General features: G+C 48.4%; 1 protein-coding gene across 3 annotated transcripts in view; it reads left to right on the top strand.

The window, feature by feature from the left end:
- The first annotated feature begins 5,358 nt into the window (after window positions 1-5,358).
- Window positions 5,359-16,461, top strand: part of LOC104380140 (uncharacterized) — a 29,273-nt gene continuing 18,170 nt past the window's right edge. For 2 of the 3 annotated variants that reach the window (XM_086616911.1, XM_086616912.1), the window contains exons 1-2: window positions 5,359-5,407; window positions 15,158-16,011. In XM_086616911.1, coding sequence (XP_086473037.1) covers window positions 5,359-5,407; window positions 15,158-16,011 — 903 coding nt within the window. Of the gene's footprint in view, window positions 5,408-5,609; window positions 5,653-15,157; window positions 16,012-16,461 lie in introns of those variants that run through there. The other variant, XM_086616913.1, reaches the window with a different exon arrangement.

Genomic DNA, 16,461 nt, shown 5'->3' with positions numbered 1-16,461 from the left:
CAAGCCAGGCACCCTCCTCACCTGGCTGAGCCCCAGCACCCACCAACTTAGACACCTGACCTGAAACCACAGGTGGAGAGGGGCACGGGGGTACTGGGGGCAGGAGGAGCTGACGGGGAGCCCTCTATGCCCACGTGCCACCGGCCAGCCTGCAGCATCACAGGAGGAGAATGGAGGGTTTGGGTTGTGCCATAACATACTGCACAGGGCAGTGGTGTTACGGAAAGTGTTGACGAGGTATGCCAGCTTGTCACTTGGCTAGGAAAGGGGTGGACACTCAGGGCAGGTAGTCCGGAGGAAAGAGAGGGGGACTGTTGGCTCCGGAGAACTGAGAGCAGCAATCTGAGTTTTAGCATGTGTTGCAACAGCTTTTGAAGTCAAAGGTCCCTTCAGCCCAACTCAGTGAGCGCAAAGGTGTTTCCATCATGCACACAAGGAAGTGATGTGCCTGACAAGTCACCAGCCCCAGCTCCCTGGGGCACAGTGCTGGGCTCCCCACCTGGCTCACTGAGGCTCCTATCACAGCAGGGAGGAGCAGGGACCACGAACCTGCTCCAAGATCCAAAATACGCCTGGCATTTGAGACTTCTCTGCTCTGGAAAGACTAGTGGGCACAGCAGCCAGCCGAATCAGGGCAGTAGGTGCTGAGCTGGCTGGCAGCTTTCTCCCCTACTCTGTAGTTTGGGAACTGCTTGGGGCAGTGGTGTCCATGCGAGGCAGAGAAGATGCAGAGGGGCTTTGCTTGTATAGACAGGCTTTGCTTATTTTGAGTATTTAGTGCGTTTATCAGATTCCCTGAGGAAAGAACAAAAACTGCAATGTACCTAGACTAAGACAAGTGTCTGGAGCAAGACACGAGATTTGCAGCGGTTAACGCGTTACTGCTAAGAGACTCGAGAGCTGCTCGCTACCCCGGCAAACTATTTGTTGCACCATAAGGGCACTGCAGTAAAACAACTTCCTCTTTTGTGACCCCAAACCTTCACCTGGACAAGCTGTACACGTGCGGGCCACTGCCAAGTTAGCCAGAGAACTGTTTCACAGGAAACTGGAGTCTTCTGGAAACTTCCGTTTACAGGAATGCAAATATCATGCATTTCCTCTTTGAACTCTCACCCTGTCCGTTTTTTTTGCCATTGACCCAGCCCTCATACAAGGGGCTGCTGGCCGAGGCTGCGTGGGCTCCGGAGCCATGCACAGGGGCACTGCCCAGCATGGGGCTCTGCAAGGCAGCAGCCCCTGGCATCAGGGTACCCCCACAGCAGCACTGCACACCGCCATGCAGGAGACGCTGCCGGTCCTCACTTAAATTAGATCAATACAGCACTGCTGGCATGGCTGATCAGGCAAAGGTAGCTAAAACCTAGGACAAAGAGCAATCCCTTACAGTCACCCATCAGGGACGGGTCCAAGCCAACCCTGATGGCTGCTGCACAGATCATCCCCTCCCTGTCTGCTCTCTGCTGATGGGGAGTCCCCTCGTAGCACAAGGTTATATCCCCCCTTTTTCCCAGGCTGACACACAGATCCCATGTTCCTTTGCCAGCTACATACCAAAACCTTGCTTGTTCCAGAATGAAAGAAAACGTATTGGAGTTGAGGTGGCAATTGCATTGCACGGGGTCCTTTTGTGCCACACTGCAGGTGTACAAACCAAACCAGGAGGCAGTCAAGCAACCTGCCCTGATCTGGCCTTTAACTAAGGGGGTCAGGGAACGAGATGGAAAATGAGGTCTAATATATACATATGATGAAAGCTTGACAGTTATTTCATTGTGTGCTTCAGTGTGAAAACCACAGTGACAATGCTATCGGAATGTGTTTTTCTTCACCACGAATACTTCATGCCAGGTGGAGGGGCCTTTTACATGCATGAGAAATCCTGTGATTTGGGGGCAGCACACCTTACAGAAGACAGGTCCTGAAACTACTGACAAAAATCCTGCTCTGCCAGACAAGCTGCAGCAGAAGGAGATGAAGTTATTTGCACAGGGGACTTGCCTAAAGCCAAACAGCAGAGGAACACCTGTCCCAGCCAGGAGAGCTCACCCATGCAGAGCTGTACATGCTCATGGCTCTGTCCTGCTACTGCGAAAATTGCATTTTAGTGAGTTTTTTGAAGCAAAGATCACTTTTGACAGGCATCTTCATTTGCAACTGCAGGGCATCTCAAGGGACACCGTGATTTCAAACCCTGTAGTGCACAGTAGTAACTGGAGCATGGAGGAACAGCACAATGGCCCATATAGTTTTAGGACTCGCCACTAAATGTCTCTTGCTTTCCAGGTGCCTAACCTGGGAATTGCACTGTAAGCAGACCTTGCCGCACACCGTCACCCTCCCTCCTTGGTGAGCCTGAGCAGGTCCCTGCGAGCTCCTGCCTGGCTTCTCCTTGGTAGGGAAGTGCCCTCTGCTCTGAAGTCACTTTCCACCAGCCTCAAGTCTCACAAAGATGACAAGAAAGATAGGATGCAGCCGTATGCCCAGGGGAATTCAGAAACACAACAGCTTTCTACACTCAGGGACTTCTTTGGGTGGACAGTTTTCTATGGCTGAGGAAATTGATGCATCCATCAGAAATGAAGCCAATGCTGACTAAGAGATTTTTCCTCTTCCCGTTACATCCTCTGCAGCTCGAGAGGGAATTTCCTGCCTGGTTGCAATTTGGAGAACCCGTCCCACACTCTCAGCACACTGGTAAGTGGGAAGGAGCCTGGGCACAAGGCCTGGCAGCTGCAAGGAAACGGCAGATGTCGTGTGTGCCATGAACCACAGCATCCTCACGAGGTGCCTAGTAAGGTGGCCCAGTCCTCAGACCAGGCTGTTCCCGCAGCTGAGGCAGGTCCATTTCCCCTCCTGGCTGGTTCTTCCCCGTTCCTGTGCTCTACGCCCAGCACAGTGACATACAGCTCAACCCCAGTGCTAAGCTATTCAGGTGTAAAACATTTTGATGCTAATATAGCAAATAAACATGAGTTGAAAAAATACATAAAACACAGTTATGCCACTAAAACTTTTCAAGTGTAGACAAAAATAACCACTTACAACACTTAACAACAGCTTTGTGAGGCACGCTAGACTCTGAACACTGTCACATATTGTGTCAACATAGGGCACTTCCAATATTAATTATCGATTACATACACACAAACACATCCTCTTGTAAGAGTACCTAGAGCACTAAAATCTTGTGCTCATTGCCAGCCACTTTCCTTCCACATTTTGCCCTAGCCCAGGGCTGGAGCACTTGGCTTGTGCACATTCCAGGTGATGTTTTATTCTTGTTCAAAAAGCTTACTGTCACTGGGTTTTCTTTATTATATTTTGGTAACACAGTCATTTCTGTCGGCCCCAAGCATTTGTTGAACACAAGGAGGTAAACTGAGCTTAGAAACGGCCAGCTTGAGACTCTCTTTAGAAACCTAGTTTTCCAACAGCAACATTTTGCTCACTGCAAAGTAGAGACATTCCAGAGCACTTTGAGTTGCAGCTATATACAGACATCAGCACTGTAGTTTATTTCCCTTCTCCAAACTAGTTATTTAAAAAATAAGCCTCTGGAGTGTGTTCAGCAGGGTACAAAACAATGGAGCTCTATGGCAGGAAGAAAGGAGCATGCAATGGTATATAGACAGCAGAGCTAGAAGTGAGGAGGTAATACCTTGTCCCTCTGGCTGCTAACAGTGTTCCTGAACTCAAGCTAAGGCATCTGTAAATTACCCTTTCACTGCTCTCATAACTTAAGTCTGCCCACTGAAGCTGGGAGCTGAGACGGTGAGCCTGGGCTGGTAGCATGGGTAGAGCATGGCAGCACATTGCGAGCCAAGCACATGGCAGTAACCACAGCAGTGCACATCTCCCCGGCCTGCGACTGTCTCAGTGCAGGAAATAGAGATCTCCTTCCCCGATGGAATTTGTGGCCTTTCCTTCTCACCAGCTCTGGACATAACCCTCTCTGTCTTTCCCAGAAAAACAGGAGCAGGCACTGGGTACACGATGAGTGCCCGGAGTCCAGCAAGGAAATTGGGTGCAGCCCACAAACACTTTATCCCACTGCAGTGGGAGGCAAGGGGGAAGCAGTGTAACGAATCTCCCAGCCCGAGGAGGAAAGATGCTTTCTGTTGGATGACATGTGTTTGGGAGCAACAAAACAATAACTAAATATAAGAACAATGTGGTGGGGGAAAGGGGACAATTAAATACCCTGTCTTTAAATTGTGGCTGGTGACAATCAGCAAACACCAGTGACTGCTACAGCAAAAAAGTTGATTCACTTCAGTTGATATCTGGCACGGTAGTTGATGCAGAGGCAGAGGAGGACCAGCACCTGAGGGAGCAGAGCAAGGGGGCAGCTGGACTGGATCTCCCCTAACAGCTCCCCTCCAGCCTGGCTTTCTCATGGTATTTGTAGTACCCACTGGCTCTCTGTGGTGTCCTGGGGTAGCTGATCCTGTGGACAGCTGAAGTCCACAGAATTAGGCTTGTTTAACCGGTGGAGCAGCACATTTTCTCCTGACAGTGCTGGAGTCAGCAGAAGTCTGGATAGGAGAGTAGTGCAGGGACTCGCACTCTCTTAGCAAGCAAAGACCCCCTATAGGTTATGGGGCTGTTGGTTGTAAGGAGCTTGTACTGCTTAAACCTAGCCTAGGAGTAATTTCCCACACGTTTCCCAAGGCAGGACTCTAGGGAGTGCAGCCATGCCCAGGGCATGCCAGAGCTCTTCACCCCTGGCCTGCATGCTTAAAGTTCACTCCAGTGGGGTGGCACCACAAATCTGCCCGTGGGAGCTTACATTTGGGACAGCCATGCCACTTCCCTCTCATCCCTCTTACCCATAGCCTGCAGCCCCAGCTACAGCCAAGGCAGAGTTTTGCATTATGAACACATAACATGCAATTTAAATAGAGAAAGAAAAAAAGACGAAAAGAAAAAAAACCCACTAAACCTACTCTACTCCCCACCCAAAACATTCCAGCCTGTCCTTTCCTGCCACTTGAAAAGGGGGTTGTTTATTGACATTATGCAAGTGCTGAAATTTTATTCTTTTTCTTCTCCCGTCCCTTTTTCCCCTCTCTCCTCCGGGGGTTGCGAAGGTAGTTCAAACCCCTCCAGTCATCTCGGCTTATCAGCCAAAGGAGATGCATTCCTCTGGGCTGCTCCCTTTATAAGTCACCGCTGGCCGGGCGCCCGCTCGCCACTCCGCAGCCTCCGCGCCGGCAGTGCTGCCCGCTGCCCCGCCATGCCCTAGCCCGGGCCCCGCTCGCCCGCCGGGGTACGCGCAGCAGCCCGGGGAGGGCTGGCGGCCATGGCACCCCCGTCCTCGTCCCCCTCCCGCCCCTGAGGGCGGCTGCTGCCGGGATGTTCAGCTGGCACCGGAGCTTCACCTTGGGAGCGCCCTGGAGAAGAGGTGAGTCCGCCGCCCCCCCGGGGTCAGCCGGCGGCTGCCGGCACACCTCCCAAACCCGCTCCTCCGCCACCCCCTTCCTTCCCCTCAGCGGCCGCGCAGCCGGTACTTAGGGCAAACCCAGCCCGGCCCGCCCCGCTCCCGAGCCCCGCCGGACGGGCTGCCCGCGCCGCGCCGCTGCGGCCGCGGCCCCGGCCCCAGCCCCATGCTGCGCTCCCTGCTCTCCGGCTGCGTCTGCCCCCACGCAGGTAAGGCTGCAATAAGCCCCCTCCTCGCTTAAGCCTCCGGCCGGTCGGCTCCTGCCCTGGGGCCGGCGGGGGCAGAAAGATCGCGCTTTACTTTCCTCTTAAACCGGATTTATGTTGCGTTTTTAAGCGCGGAAACGCTTGGGAGAGAACAGCAGGAGAGGCGGGAGCGCGGTGGCTGTGCGGGAAGCAGGGCGAACTACCCAGGATGGGCGAACGCAGGGGACCGGCATCCGAGCGGCTGCGCGCACGTCCCGCCGGTACCGCTCGGGTTTTGCGCTAACGTGAGGCGGATCAGGTCCGCCCTCAACCTGTCACTGCGCTGGCGATGGATACCAGATCGCTTTCTAGGCTGGTACATTCCCATCCAACAGGGATTATCCCGAGTTTGAGACGTCTTATTTGCTCCCTCCTGTTTGTGCAGATGAGGGGACCCCGGCAGGGAAGGCAGCTATGGTCCTGCAGCAGATCACTTGTAACTTTATAAGCCTGTTGTCAAAACAAACCATGTGGTCTCAAGACCACCTTTTTCAGGCACAATGGGTCTGATATGTTTTATTCCTTAGCCAATGCTGCAGGCTTTGAGATCACAAATCCCAGGTAGCAGAATCCCCTTAGCATCCCTGTTTACCCTTCAGCTTGGCTTGTGCCAGCTGTGGAGAAGATCTGCCGTTTCTGTCTCCATTAACATCACTGCACTGGGTTCGTTTTCTTGGCACGGAGGCGACTACAGACAGGGTTTGCCAGAGTCTAAGCATGGCGTGCCATGCAACAGCAGGATGGTAAAGACGTTGCAAAACACTGTGTCGGGGTGGTTGTGCCTCCTGGGGTCCCGACTTCTCACCTGTGTGCTGAACTCCTGCTTCCTTGGACTGCTGCAGTGCAGGCAGCCCCCTGTGGAGCCACCAGAGCTGCCACATTCGTGGGCATCTGCTCAGGCACTCACTGCTGGGACTGCGCTTCCCAGCTCTCCTGCTCTGGGGCAGCTACTCGGAGCTCAGTGTGTGCTGGAGCCTCTCTGAGGTGCCCTAGCAAGCACTTGCTGGGCACTGTGCTAGCAAGCGCTGCTGAAGCACAATGTTCTACCTAGGTTTGGTCTGGAGGCTGCAGCTTTTACCCATCAACACAAAGGGCTCTAGAGCAGTGCTGCTGTGAGAGCACTCCAGCATCATCACCACAAGATGTAGAGAGTGTCTGAAGAAAAGCCATTTCACACTATGGTGGAAACTGCTCTTTTTTTTTTTCCCTGGATGTAATTTGACCATGAACTTGTTTCCCCAAGCAAGCCTGACAGCAAGGTTAGGAGGGGAAAGGAAGCTTGCTCTTCCACATATAAGCATCCCTCCCTCATCATCCAGACACAGCAGTATTGTTGTATGGTAGGTAAAAGCTTTGGGGGGGAAACAGACTTAACACACAGAGCACTGAGGAATCGGAGATCGAGCTAGAATTTCTCCAAATAAGAAAGAGGGATAGCACTCCCTAATCACCTCAGCTGGAAAGATTAGCTGGAAAGCACCAAATATTGTTTGTGTCCTGGTTTGGACCCAATCTACTCAGAAAGAATCAAAAATATACTGTTTCTTGCAAGCTTTGTGGTAGGGGCTTTAAAATTGCATGTTCAAATGCAGCTTAAGATAGAGAATATAAACCTAATAATATATAGGCTGAGTCTTCCCCCCACTCCTTGAGGGGGCTTTAGAGCGGACGTATCAGAGTAGCAGGACCTCTTGTATCAGCAAGTTCAGTTTACTGCAGCTTCAGAGCCCTGCATCACCACCTTCTCCTCGTCATCTCACCAAGTTCCTTGTGCGGCCCCAGCAAGAGAAACAAACACAAGAATTGTCACCACTCTCATTGCAACCATAAAAGATTTCAGACATACAGAAGAGTATGGTTACACCTGTGCACTGCTACCTTGTTTGAGCAGAAGCAGCTCTCTGAGGTTTTGCCTAGGGACAGCAATGACTGCACATGAAGAATGGGTTAACAGTGACCTTTCTGATATGATTCATGAGTTTCATGAGTTTCTTTGTCTAGAGTTGAAGCACTGGGGTCTTAATGGCTTTGGTCTGTGGGGCTATTGAACAGTTGTTTATCCAAGCTTATTATAGGCAATAAAACCTGAATTACTACATACCTGTCATCCCTGGGGGCCAAGTTCTATCCTTGCAAAGGGCCTCCTGTCTCCTAGTTCATTTCTAATTGAATACTCCTTTGCAATATGAGGCAGCCTGCAAATCAGATGTGCAAAGAAAGATCTCCTAAATCAGAAAGTTTTTACCAAGGTGTGGTATATTTGTTTCCATTGTTTTCATTTTCTGCTCAGACACTTTAGCGAGCTGTGTGCCAAATAATATTTTGCTATCATAAATGCTGCTCATGAAAGCACCATTTCCTTTATTTCAAGTTTTGAACCTTCCTCCTAAAGGAGCACACAGCAATTTCCAAGGAGAAGACTTTGCAGGTCTTTAGTGAGAGCCCTCATCTCCCTGACAGTCTCACAAAGAAGCACCATAGGTGGCTGTGGGAGCTGAACCTCCCCCTCACCCCAGGAGCAGTTACGTTCAGAGTAGAGAGGACCTGGGCACAGATCCTTGTGCACCAAAACTATCCTTGACCTGGTTTCCCCACTGGGCTATATATCAAAAAAAAATAAGTTGCAGGGTAAATGCAGTCACGAGCAGGAGAGGCTCTTCAGGTGGCGCTATGTGCAAGGTTGAATACTCGTCTAAAAACTGGTGACTACCAGCCTATACAAGTAATTGATAAACCAGGTGGTTGGTGGGGACCTGCTGTGCCCGAGGACTTTCTGCCAGAGGTCACTAATCTATCAGACCTGTCGCTCTTGTTTCAAAAACTTCACAGGTCACTTGGAATGAATAGAAGCAGGCTGTAAAAATGTCAAGTGCTCTCTCTACTTGGAAATCCATTTCCTCTTTAGTTCACCCAACTATATCCATCAGTAAACAATCAATCTCCTTCTCATTCCTCCTCAAATGCCTGAAAAAAGCTATAATTATCTCCTCTTCTAAAACATATATATTAAAGCAATGAATGCCTCTTCAGTCAGAGTCCTTGAACCTCATTATCTTTCTCTCAGCATCTGTTTTATTTGGATTTATCATTACCAGCTGCAGGTATGGGGGACCTATAACATTTCTGGTCACATTATATTACCAAGCTATCATCCAGGGGAACTTCAAACACTTAACTAACAGTGAGACTGGAGAGCACCTTGGAGCCAAAGCGATCCAAGAACTTTGTGATTTTTGCTCAAGGACTGTCTGAGATCTCAGCTTTGTCATAATTGTTCCTTTGCATTCAACATTTTAAGCAAATCAAATTGTATATATACTCCCATGAAATCCACATTCACTTCAGTTCCTCAGTTGGACAAATTGAAATTTCAAGAATTGGGTCTATCATGCAAATATTTGGTTACTACATAGGAGTGTGTTCCTATGCAAACATGAATTTTTCAGTTACAGTCCCAGTAAAACACCCCACATTTCTGTAACAGTGACTTTCAAGCCTTCACAAGTTTCCACCATTGTAGACAGCACTGAAGACACAAGACCCTTCTATAAGCTCTCCTTAGAAATTCTTAGGCTCGTGATTGTCTTAATTGTTTAAGGGAAGTCCTCGCTTAGACTGGGCAGCCCAAGATGCAGCAGCATGCTCACAGACAAGCTTTGTTTGAAAGGCATTGGGAAGGCAGATTGCCTGCAGAAACTTGGTGCCAAGCAGCACTCTTGCCATCGCCAGGACTGGCATCAGGTCTGTAACAGGCCTGTAAGCAGGGAGATCCTCACCACATGGAAGTCCATGGCAAAGCTCTGTGGAGATAGATTTCCCTCCCACGGGGCCAACTGGTAGCACTTACTAGGGATTTTTTTGGGTGGAGGTTGTTTGTGTGTTGGGTTGTTTGGGGTTTTTTGGCAGCGTAAGAGTAATCCAATTATTCTAAGTATTGGAGTCCTATCCATGCAATGAGTCCCTGTGCCTGCAGGGCTATGTGAGGGATGGCCACTGCCCAGCTAGGAAAGTTACACAGCTCCTGCATGCTCTTCATGGGGGCCAGCTGGTGGACTAGTGCTGAGAAGGAGGTGCCAGCACAGCCCCACCACCCAGCCCCACCCCTCAGCACTTAGGAAGAGGGGGAGAAGAGTCAGCAGCAAAAAATGCCTATTGTTTCAGAAAGGAAGTGACCTCTTTTCTTTTAAATGCTGGGAAATTGAGACCTCATCATTGGTGAGAAAAAAAAATCCCCTCTTCACAGTGAAAGGGAAATACCACCTGAGCTGTACTGCCAGTGGTGTCAGAGAATGTGTCACAGCCAGGGGACTAAAGGGAGATTCTTTTGTAAAGGAAGGAAGGAAAATGAGGGAATGCAAGGACTGAATGGGAGAGGCAGCCTTTCATTTCTAGGTCATGAGTTTCACTCACTCACTAGTCACTGCTGCCTAATGGTTCTTCAAAAGTTGATGATCGTCTGTTACTTGGAGGCCATCACAGAACCTGTCCTGAATTGCACAGGATTTAATCCTTGGCACAGCTGGAGCTAGAGAGGAGTTACTAGGCAGGCTGTGCAGGTTCTCTATGGGATGCTGAAAGACCCTTTCTGAGGCTTCACACACGCATCTTTCTCCTGTGCTCAGGGCTAAGCAGACCAGTAAGAATGATGGGGATTGACTTTGGTCTTCCTTTGCAGGGCAGCTGTGCAAAACCTCTGCTACTCCAGCAACCCGAGTCCTTGGTGATGCCCTTTATTTCTGGTGCTCTGTTCCTGTGGCACACTACAGTTGGAAAGTACTGACCTTATGGACTTAAATCCACGTTGTTGCATGTCTTGTGGTGGATGGGAGTGGGGAGAGGAATAGGCACTCTGAGCATCTCTAGACCGCTCACCTTGTGCCTCTCCCTGGGACTGCCACCCTGCAAACCCTGCCAGCACCACCCACTGTGGATGGGTTCACTGTGCACATGGAAAAAGCAGCAGCTCTGGGCACAAGCAGAGGACTGCCATGGCTCTAATGCTGCTATCCTTTTTAACACAATGGCAGATGGAGAAAAGCAATGCTTTGGCTCCAGTTGTGCTAGTTGTTGCACACATGTTTAACAGAGATTCTCCCCATGCCAAGCAGCCTACAAATCAGGATGAAAGTTTCAAGAAGACAGGTGGGCACACACCAGAAGGAAGGAGAGCAGCACAGGGCAGCACTGTATGGTATAGCTCTGGACTGCCAGTAGTAGCATCTATCCCACTGCCAGCCTGGCTTCTTCCCACCACCAGTACTCCCATTAGCCAGATGCATCAGAAGACTGTGCGCTGTGATACTTGAGTCAGTGACTCAGAGGCCAAGAACCCCTTCTCAGGGATGTAGCAGAGCTTAACGGGACTTGCACTGAAGGAATTGTCAGTGAAACAGGGCTTTGAGCCACTCATAGGTGTAGATGCAAAAAAGGAAAAACTGGACCTGGATTTCAATACTTTGGAGCATGGGGATTTGAATACAGGCTTTGGCTTGGTTTACTAGAAAAGTGGGAGCTTTTGCAGGTATTGGGCCTGGGCAGGACTGGGAACGCCTAGGAGTTTTGCCTGGGCAGTTGTTCAAGTGCATCTCTTGCATGCAACTTACTTGGGATACAGAAACTGCTTGAAAGCAGTTTCATGTTTAGATATCTGCCCTCCTTCCTCAGGTCAGAAATCTCTATGTTCGTGCACTAGGCTGTGTCCTGACAGCTGCTAGTTATTGTGCAACAGGAAAAATACTCTTGGACATAAAACTCCAAGGAAAGGAAAGCCTTGGGAGAGGAGCTGATGGGAGGGTATTCACCTGTGAAGGATTTAAGTTCCCCTGCTCAGCTTTGCTAACTGCCAACAGGGAAGTATCCTAGAAAGCAATGTGAAAACAAAGCAAAGCAAAGTTCTAGAGACCTAGCTAGGGCACATAAATTTCTTTCACTTCCTACTAATTACCTTCAGCTAGCAGCTACCTCACTGTTACCACCTCCCCACGAGATAGGAAGCAGTCTTATTCTCCAACTGTACAGGCACAGGAAGCCCAGACACTTGCCCAAGGTTACCGATAGTCAGTCACCATCACTTACAGATTTATATTACAACTCCAGGAACCCTGCTTCTCTCTAGTGTGATTACAGAGCCACATAACCCTTTGAGAGGGCTACTAGGCAAGTAGCACAAGTTAACCCAAGACAACATTTAGCCTGGGCACACATCACCAAAGGTGCTGCAGGCTGCAGGAAGCTATACTGATTCCTTAAGCATGCACACACAACTCCATTCCCTCCCCCACTGCCATAACAGTGTCCCAGCTAGTTGCCTAAAAGCAGCATCTTTTGGTACCTTACTCCCACCCCAGAAGGGGTGCAGAAAACCAGTCCAGGGGAAAGGAAACAAAACAACAATAAAAAAATCTTGGCTGACTTCCCAGTAGCAGCAGTGTCAAACCTGGCTGGCCTCCAGTACAAGTAAATACATCTCACCAACCTTAATGCTGCCATTCAGCTCTCTGAAGTTCTTCACACCTCCTTTCAGAAGCCTCAGCACAGCAGTGTAACCATAACCCTGCAGCACACTCCATTCAGCATCAGGCAGGAACCCATCTTCCCTGCTTTGCTCCGAGGCCCTGGTACTGTTACACAAAGCACTCACAGGCTAAGCCCTCAGCCAGAATTATCTGACACAATTCTGTTAGGGGCCCTGGTAATGAGCTAATTTATAGCAGCTGAGGGTCTGGCTCTTCTTTTTTTTTTTTGTAATTGCACAGATGAGCTTTAATTGCACCATTCTGGTGTTTGTTGGCAATATGCTTGAAAGAGCTGTGCATTTTTGTATGCCTCTTTCAAGATCTGTAGCAGAAACAATCTGCTTGTTGGAAGCCCCATGGTTTAGATTCCATAACCCAGTTAACAGAGAGGAAGAGTCTGTTCCGTCAGTGAGGTGCAGCAAGAAAAGCTTGAGTTTCAGGTCACTGCCTGAACCACGGGAGATCCCTCTGCTGTAGCACAGATGACCTCATTGACCATGGGAACATATCATTGAATGAGTGAGGACAAGGTGCCTAGGTGTGTTGCAAAATCCTGCCATCCTTTGCATCTACTCTGAACTTGTGGTAGGAGGATGATAACATTTTGCATCATCGCACAGAGTTGGGAGGATGGATCAGAAATACTCAAACGCTGTAGTTACCAGTGCCGAGATCAATGGTTTGCAGCCCAGAACAGATAAACAAGAAATTGTTGTGAAACCATGTGATGCCAGTGACCACAGGATGAGGAGAGCAAAGGACTGCGTTGTCCAGAGCACAGACCTTTATCAGCACTGGAGTTGTCAGCTCAAGGGGACTCTCACACAGAGGGTCAGAGTTTTAATCTTTTTTTTTTTTTTTTTTCCTACTCCAGCCAAACTTTCTGGTACACATTGTAGCTTTTGTAGTCATAAAAAATACAAAGTGTCTGGCATTTTCTTCTGTGAGTAGCAAGACTTCATTTTAATACACTGCTTCCTGATTTCAGACAAAGAAATATTTGTGTAGGCTAGGGTGAAACCGGTTAAGCAAGAAAAAAAGGTGCAGATCAAAAGACAGTGAGAGAATCTCCAGTCAAAGGAAAGCATGGCATGATTAATAAGTGAAGGCAATCAGAGCCTGTGGGAAGGAAATACCACCATTGCATAGAGTAATTCTTGGTAAGAGTGACAACTCTATGATTTGTTCTTAAAATGAAAGTGCAGCAACACAACTGCTCTCCTTCTAACTCTCGGTGGATTTATTGTGCCATCTGGGCTGGTGATGCCATCAGAAGAGCCTATTGGCCTTTTATTTTTCATGCAGATACAATGCTTTGCCTCTTGCTGCCAAGACATGTTTGCAGGTAGATCCTCTTAGCTGAGGAGGTAGATCCTCTTAGCTCCTGATCAGTAACAGCTCAGCTCCACCTGAGCAGGCAGGTGCAATTCTGTATATGTTAAATAAGATCTTCTATAAGGAGTTGTATGCGCTATGTGCCTAAGTGCCTCAAAAAGCCCATCAGATGGGATTATTTATCACTGACAGCCCTCCACGAATATCCAGTGTAAAATATTAAATCTATGACTGCCTATGAACAGTAAAGGGCATGTTTCAGTGGTATCCCAAGAAATCCTCAAGATCAAATAGAAGAGATTTAAATAAAGTAGAAAATGATCCATGTAATAGCTAGCTTGGCCTTAATGAGTAAAAGTCTCCCTTGTTTGTAGACATTGCGGAAAGCAAGCTGGAGGAGGGAAGGCTGGAAAATGGTTTATTTCTGAAATGGAGTTTTCCGGGTTACCGTGAAGGAGGGCTGCACAGTGGAGCTTTCCCTGCTCTACCAGTAGTGGAGGGTCCCAGGCTTCCCTGCCTACTCAGTGATAATTACGTTACTGGGAGTGAGTTTGTGAAACAGCTGCTGGTTTGATGTCAGGCAAAAAGGAAGGAAGTAGGAGAGGGGAATGAAAGGAAATGAAATAGGAAGTAAGATATCCTGAAAAGCATATGCACTGTAGCCCTCTGAGGTGCTCTGAGTCAGGCACTAATAAGGGAAAAGATACCAAGAAACTGAAGTTTCGTACTGCAGCAATTCCTGGTCCCAAATCCATGAACAGATGGATTTGGACCTGAGATTTGCAGTTTGCTAGAGAGTGGATGCAGGGTTTTCACACTGGCTCTCATACCAGCGTGAAGCAGAAGTCTGCACTGTGAAATATTAGATTCAGAAAAACTGTAAGAAAACCTGGGGGCAGATCAGCCTTTCCTCCAGAGACTGTTCTACCACATTACCGTGTGAAACAATGGTGATGTGAAAGCAAGTCTTCTTTGTCCATGTGCAAAAAATCTCATGAGCAAAGCTGCCCCCATTTCCTTTCTCTTTACAGAGAAGGTAAGAGTTCATTTAAAGAAATTACTTCATAGCTAAAACCATACAGGGAGTGAAAAAGATCTACAGTGCCTCGTTTGCTTTTCCTATCAGTACTTGCTTTTCATCACTTGTATGTGTGCAGGGAATACCAAACAGTTTGCAATTTGCTTCTTGCAACCCAAAGGTCACTTAAACTTGCAGAAAGACAGATTTCACTTTACCCTTTTTTCTGCTAGTTCAGAATACATTTAATTGGAGGAAATATTTTAGCCTTAAATTAACATCTATTGTGCTGAAAGAGCATGTACTTCTCTGCCTCTGTATGCAGGTAATCACTATGAAGTTATCTGGCTACATGTGTTGTTTTATACCTACTCTGTGTGCATTTATGATGCCCACTGAAGGACTCTGGGGCTATGAAACACAACACTTCTGTTGTGACAAAGCCTACAAGAAAGGTCCGTATAGCTCAAGAAAAAACAAATTAGGGCTGTCCCCCTCTACCAACTTACTATAGACAATTCTACATTTCACATCCCTCAGGGGAAGCATTAGACACTGAGTTTTGTAGCCTCTTGTGACCTTCTACTTGTTTTCTTTTAAGCAGGTAAGAAGAGCCCACCTGCTGAGGACAAAGTCGTGTTAACACATATGAAGATACTGAGCAATGAAGGAATTCAAAACCCAGGGTTAATCCCAGAGGCTCCAGCTGACACAGCCTGCAGAGAAGAGTCCCATCTCCCCAGCACCAGCCTCCCACTGGACTGCCAGGGAGATCCAAATGCGGCAGCTGCTCCGGCAGATCCAGACTACATGGATGCCCCGCCAAGCACAGACTATGTAGCCACGCTGCCTGACCTTGGCGCCTTCGAGTCCAAGTGCCGACTTCACAGATTCTCCAAATTTGAATCCGAGGATTCGGGGGTTGAATTGCCAAGTGGGGCTAATTCTCCATCAACACCGACAGGTTCAGAGAAGAGCTTTGTGCTTCACAGCAGAGACTCATTTTGTGACTCAGGCATGCTCAGCACCTCCTCTTCTCCAGAAATTGACCATCTGATAATGAGAACATGTAAAGAGCATGCCAGAAAAGTCAGCCACCAAGATCCAGAGAGTGAAAAGCAAGCTGAGTACTACAGCCAGGAGGCAGATGCTGTGCAGGGTCCTACAGCTTCCCTTGAAGACTTCAGCGTCCCTCAGGAGGAAAGTCCCCATGAACATTTGGACCAAAGTGAAAGGCAGTCTTCGGAAAAGGAACCTATCCCAGAGAGAGACCTTCCCAGGGAAAGCACTCTTCCCACCCCAGCTCCCATAGAAGAGCCAAAGGCAATTGCTGACAATTTCCCAGAGAACTTTGGCAGCATGCAAGACCTTCAGATCCAGGGACATCAGCTGAAGAAGTACCCCACAAGTGACAGTCTGGATGAATACATGGATGAATGCTGTAGACTGAGTGAGGTAAGAAACACCTAAATCAAATCTTATAGGTAGGCCTGTTCAAATACCTCCGTCAGGGTTCAAGTCCTATCGTCTGTCACAAACTAGAACACATCTGAGTGAGTTAGAAAATCTCCCCTCAAACTGTTGTAAGCAGCAAATCTTGGCAGTTGATTTTTAAAAGCTCTTTTCATAGCAGTGAAATTCTGAAGTAATTCACATATATTTGGTCTGAGTAAGGACGTCTAATGGCTCCTGGAGATCTGATGTTTCAAAAAGCCCTAGGTTAGAGGATGGACTTGATTCTCGTCTTAAAATGAAGATTATGAAGTTAGTCATTGTCCTCTGATACATGGGATGGAGGTCAGAACATTGTTTTTCATGGTCAGGTTATTTCTGTTCCTGGGAACAGCAGGTCTGCTGTCAGGGCACTGAAGTTTGGAAAAAAACTTGTCTAAGGGGTAGCTCATT

Source organism: Tauraco erythrolophus, chromosome 9 (genome assembly GCF_009769465.1).
Source record: "Tauraco erythrolophus isolate bTauEry1 chromosome 9, bTauEry1.pri, whole genome shotgun sequence".
Classification (NCBI taxonomy): domain Eukaryota; kingdom Metazoa; phylum Chordata; class Aves; order Musophagiformes; family Musophagidae; genus Tauraco; species Tauraco erythrolophus.
This window is presented reverse-complemented; position numbering and strand designations above follow the sequence as displayed.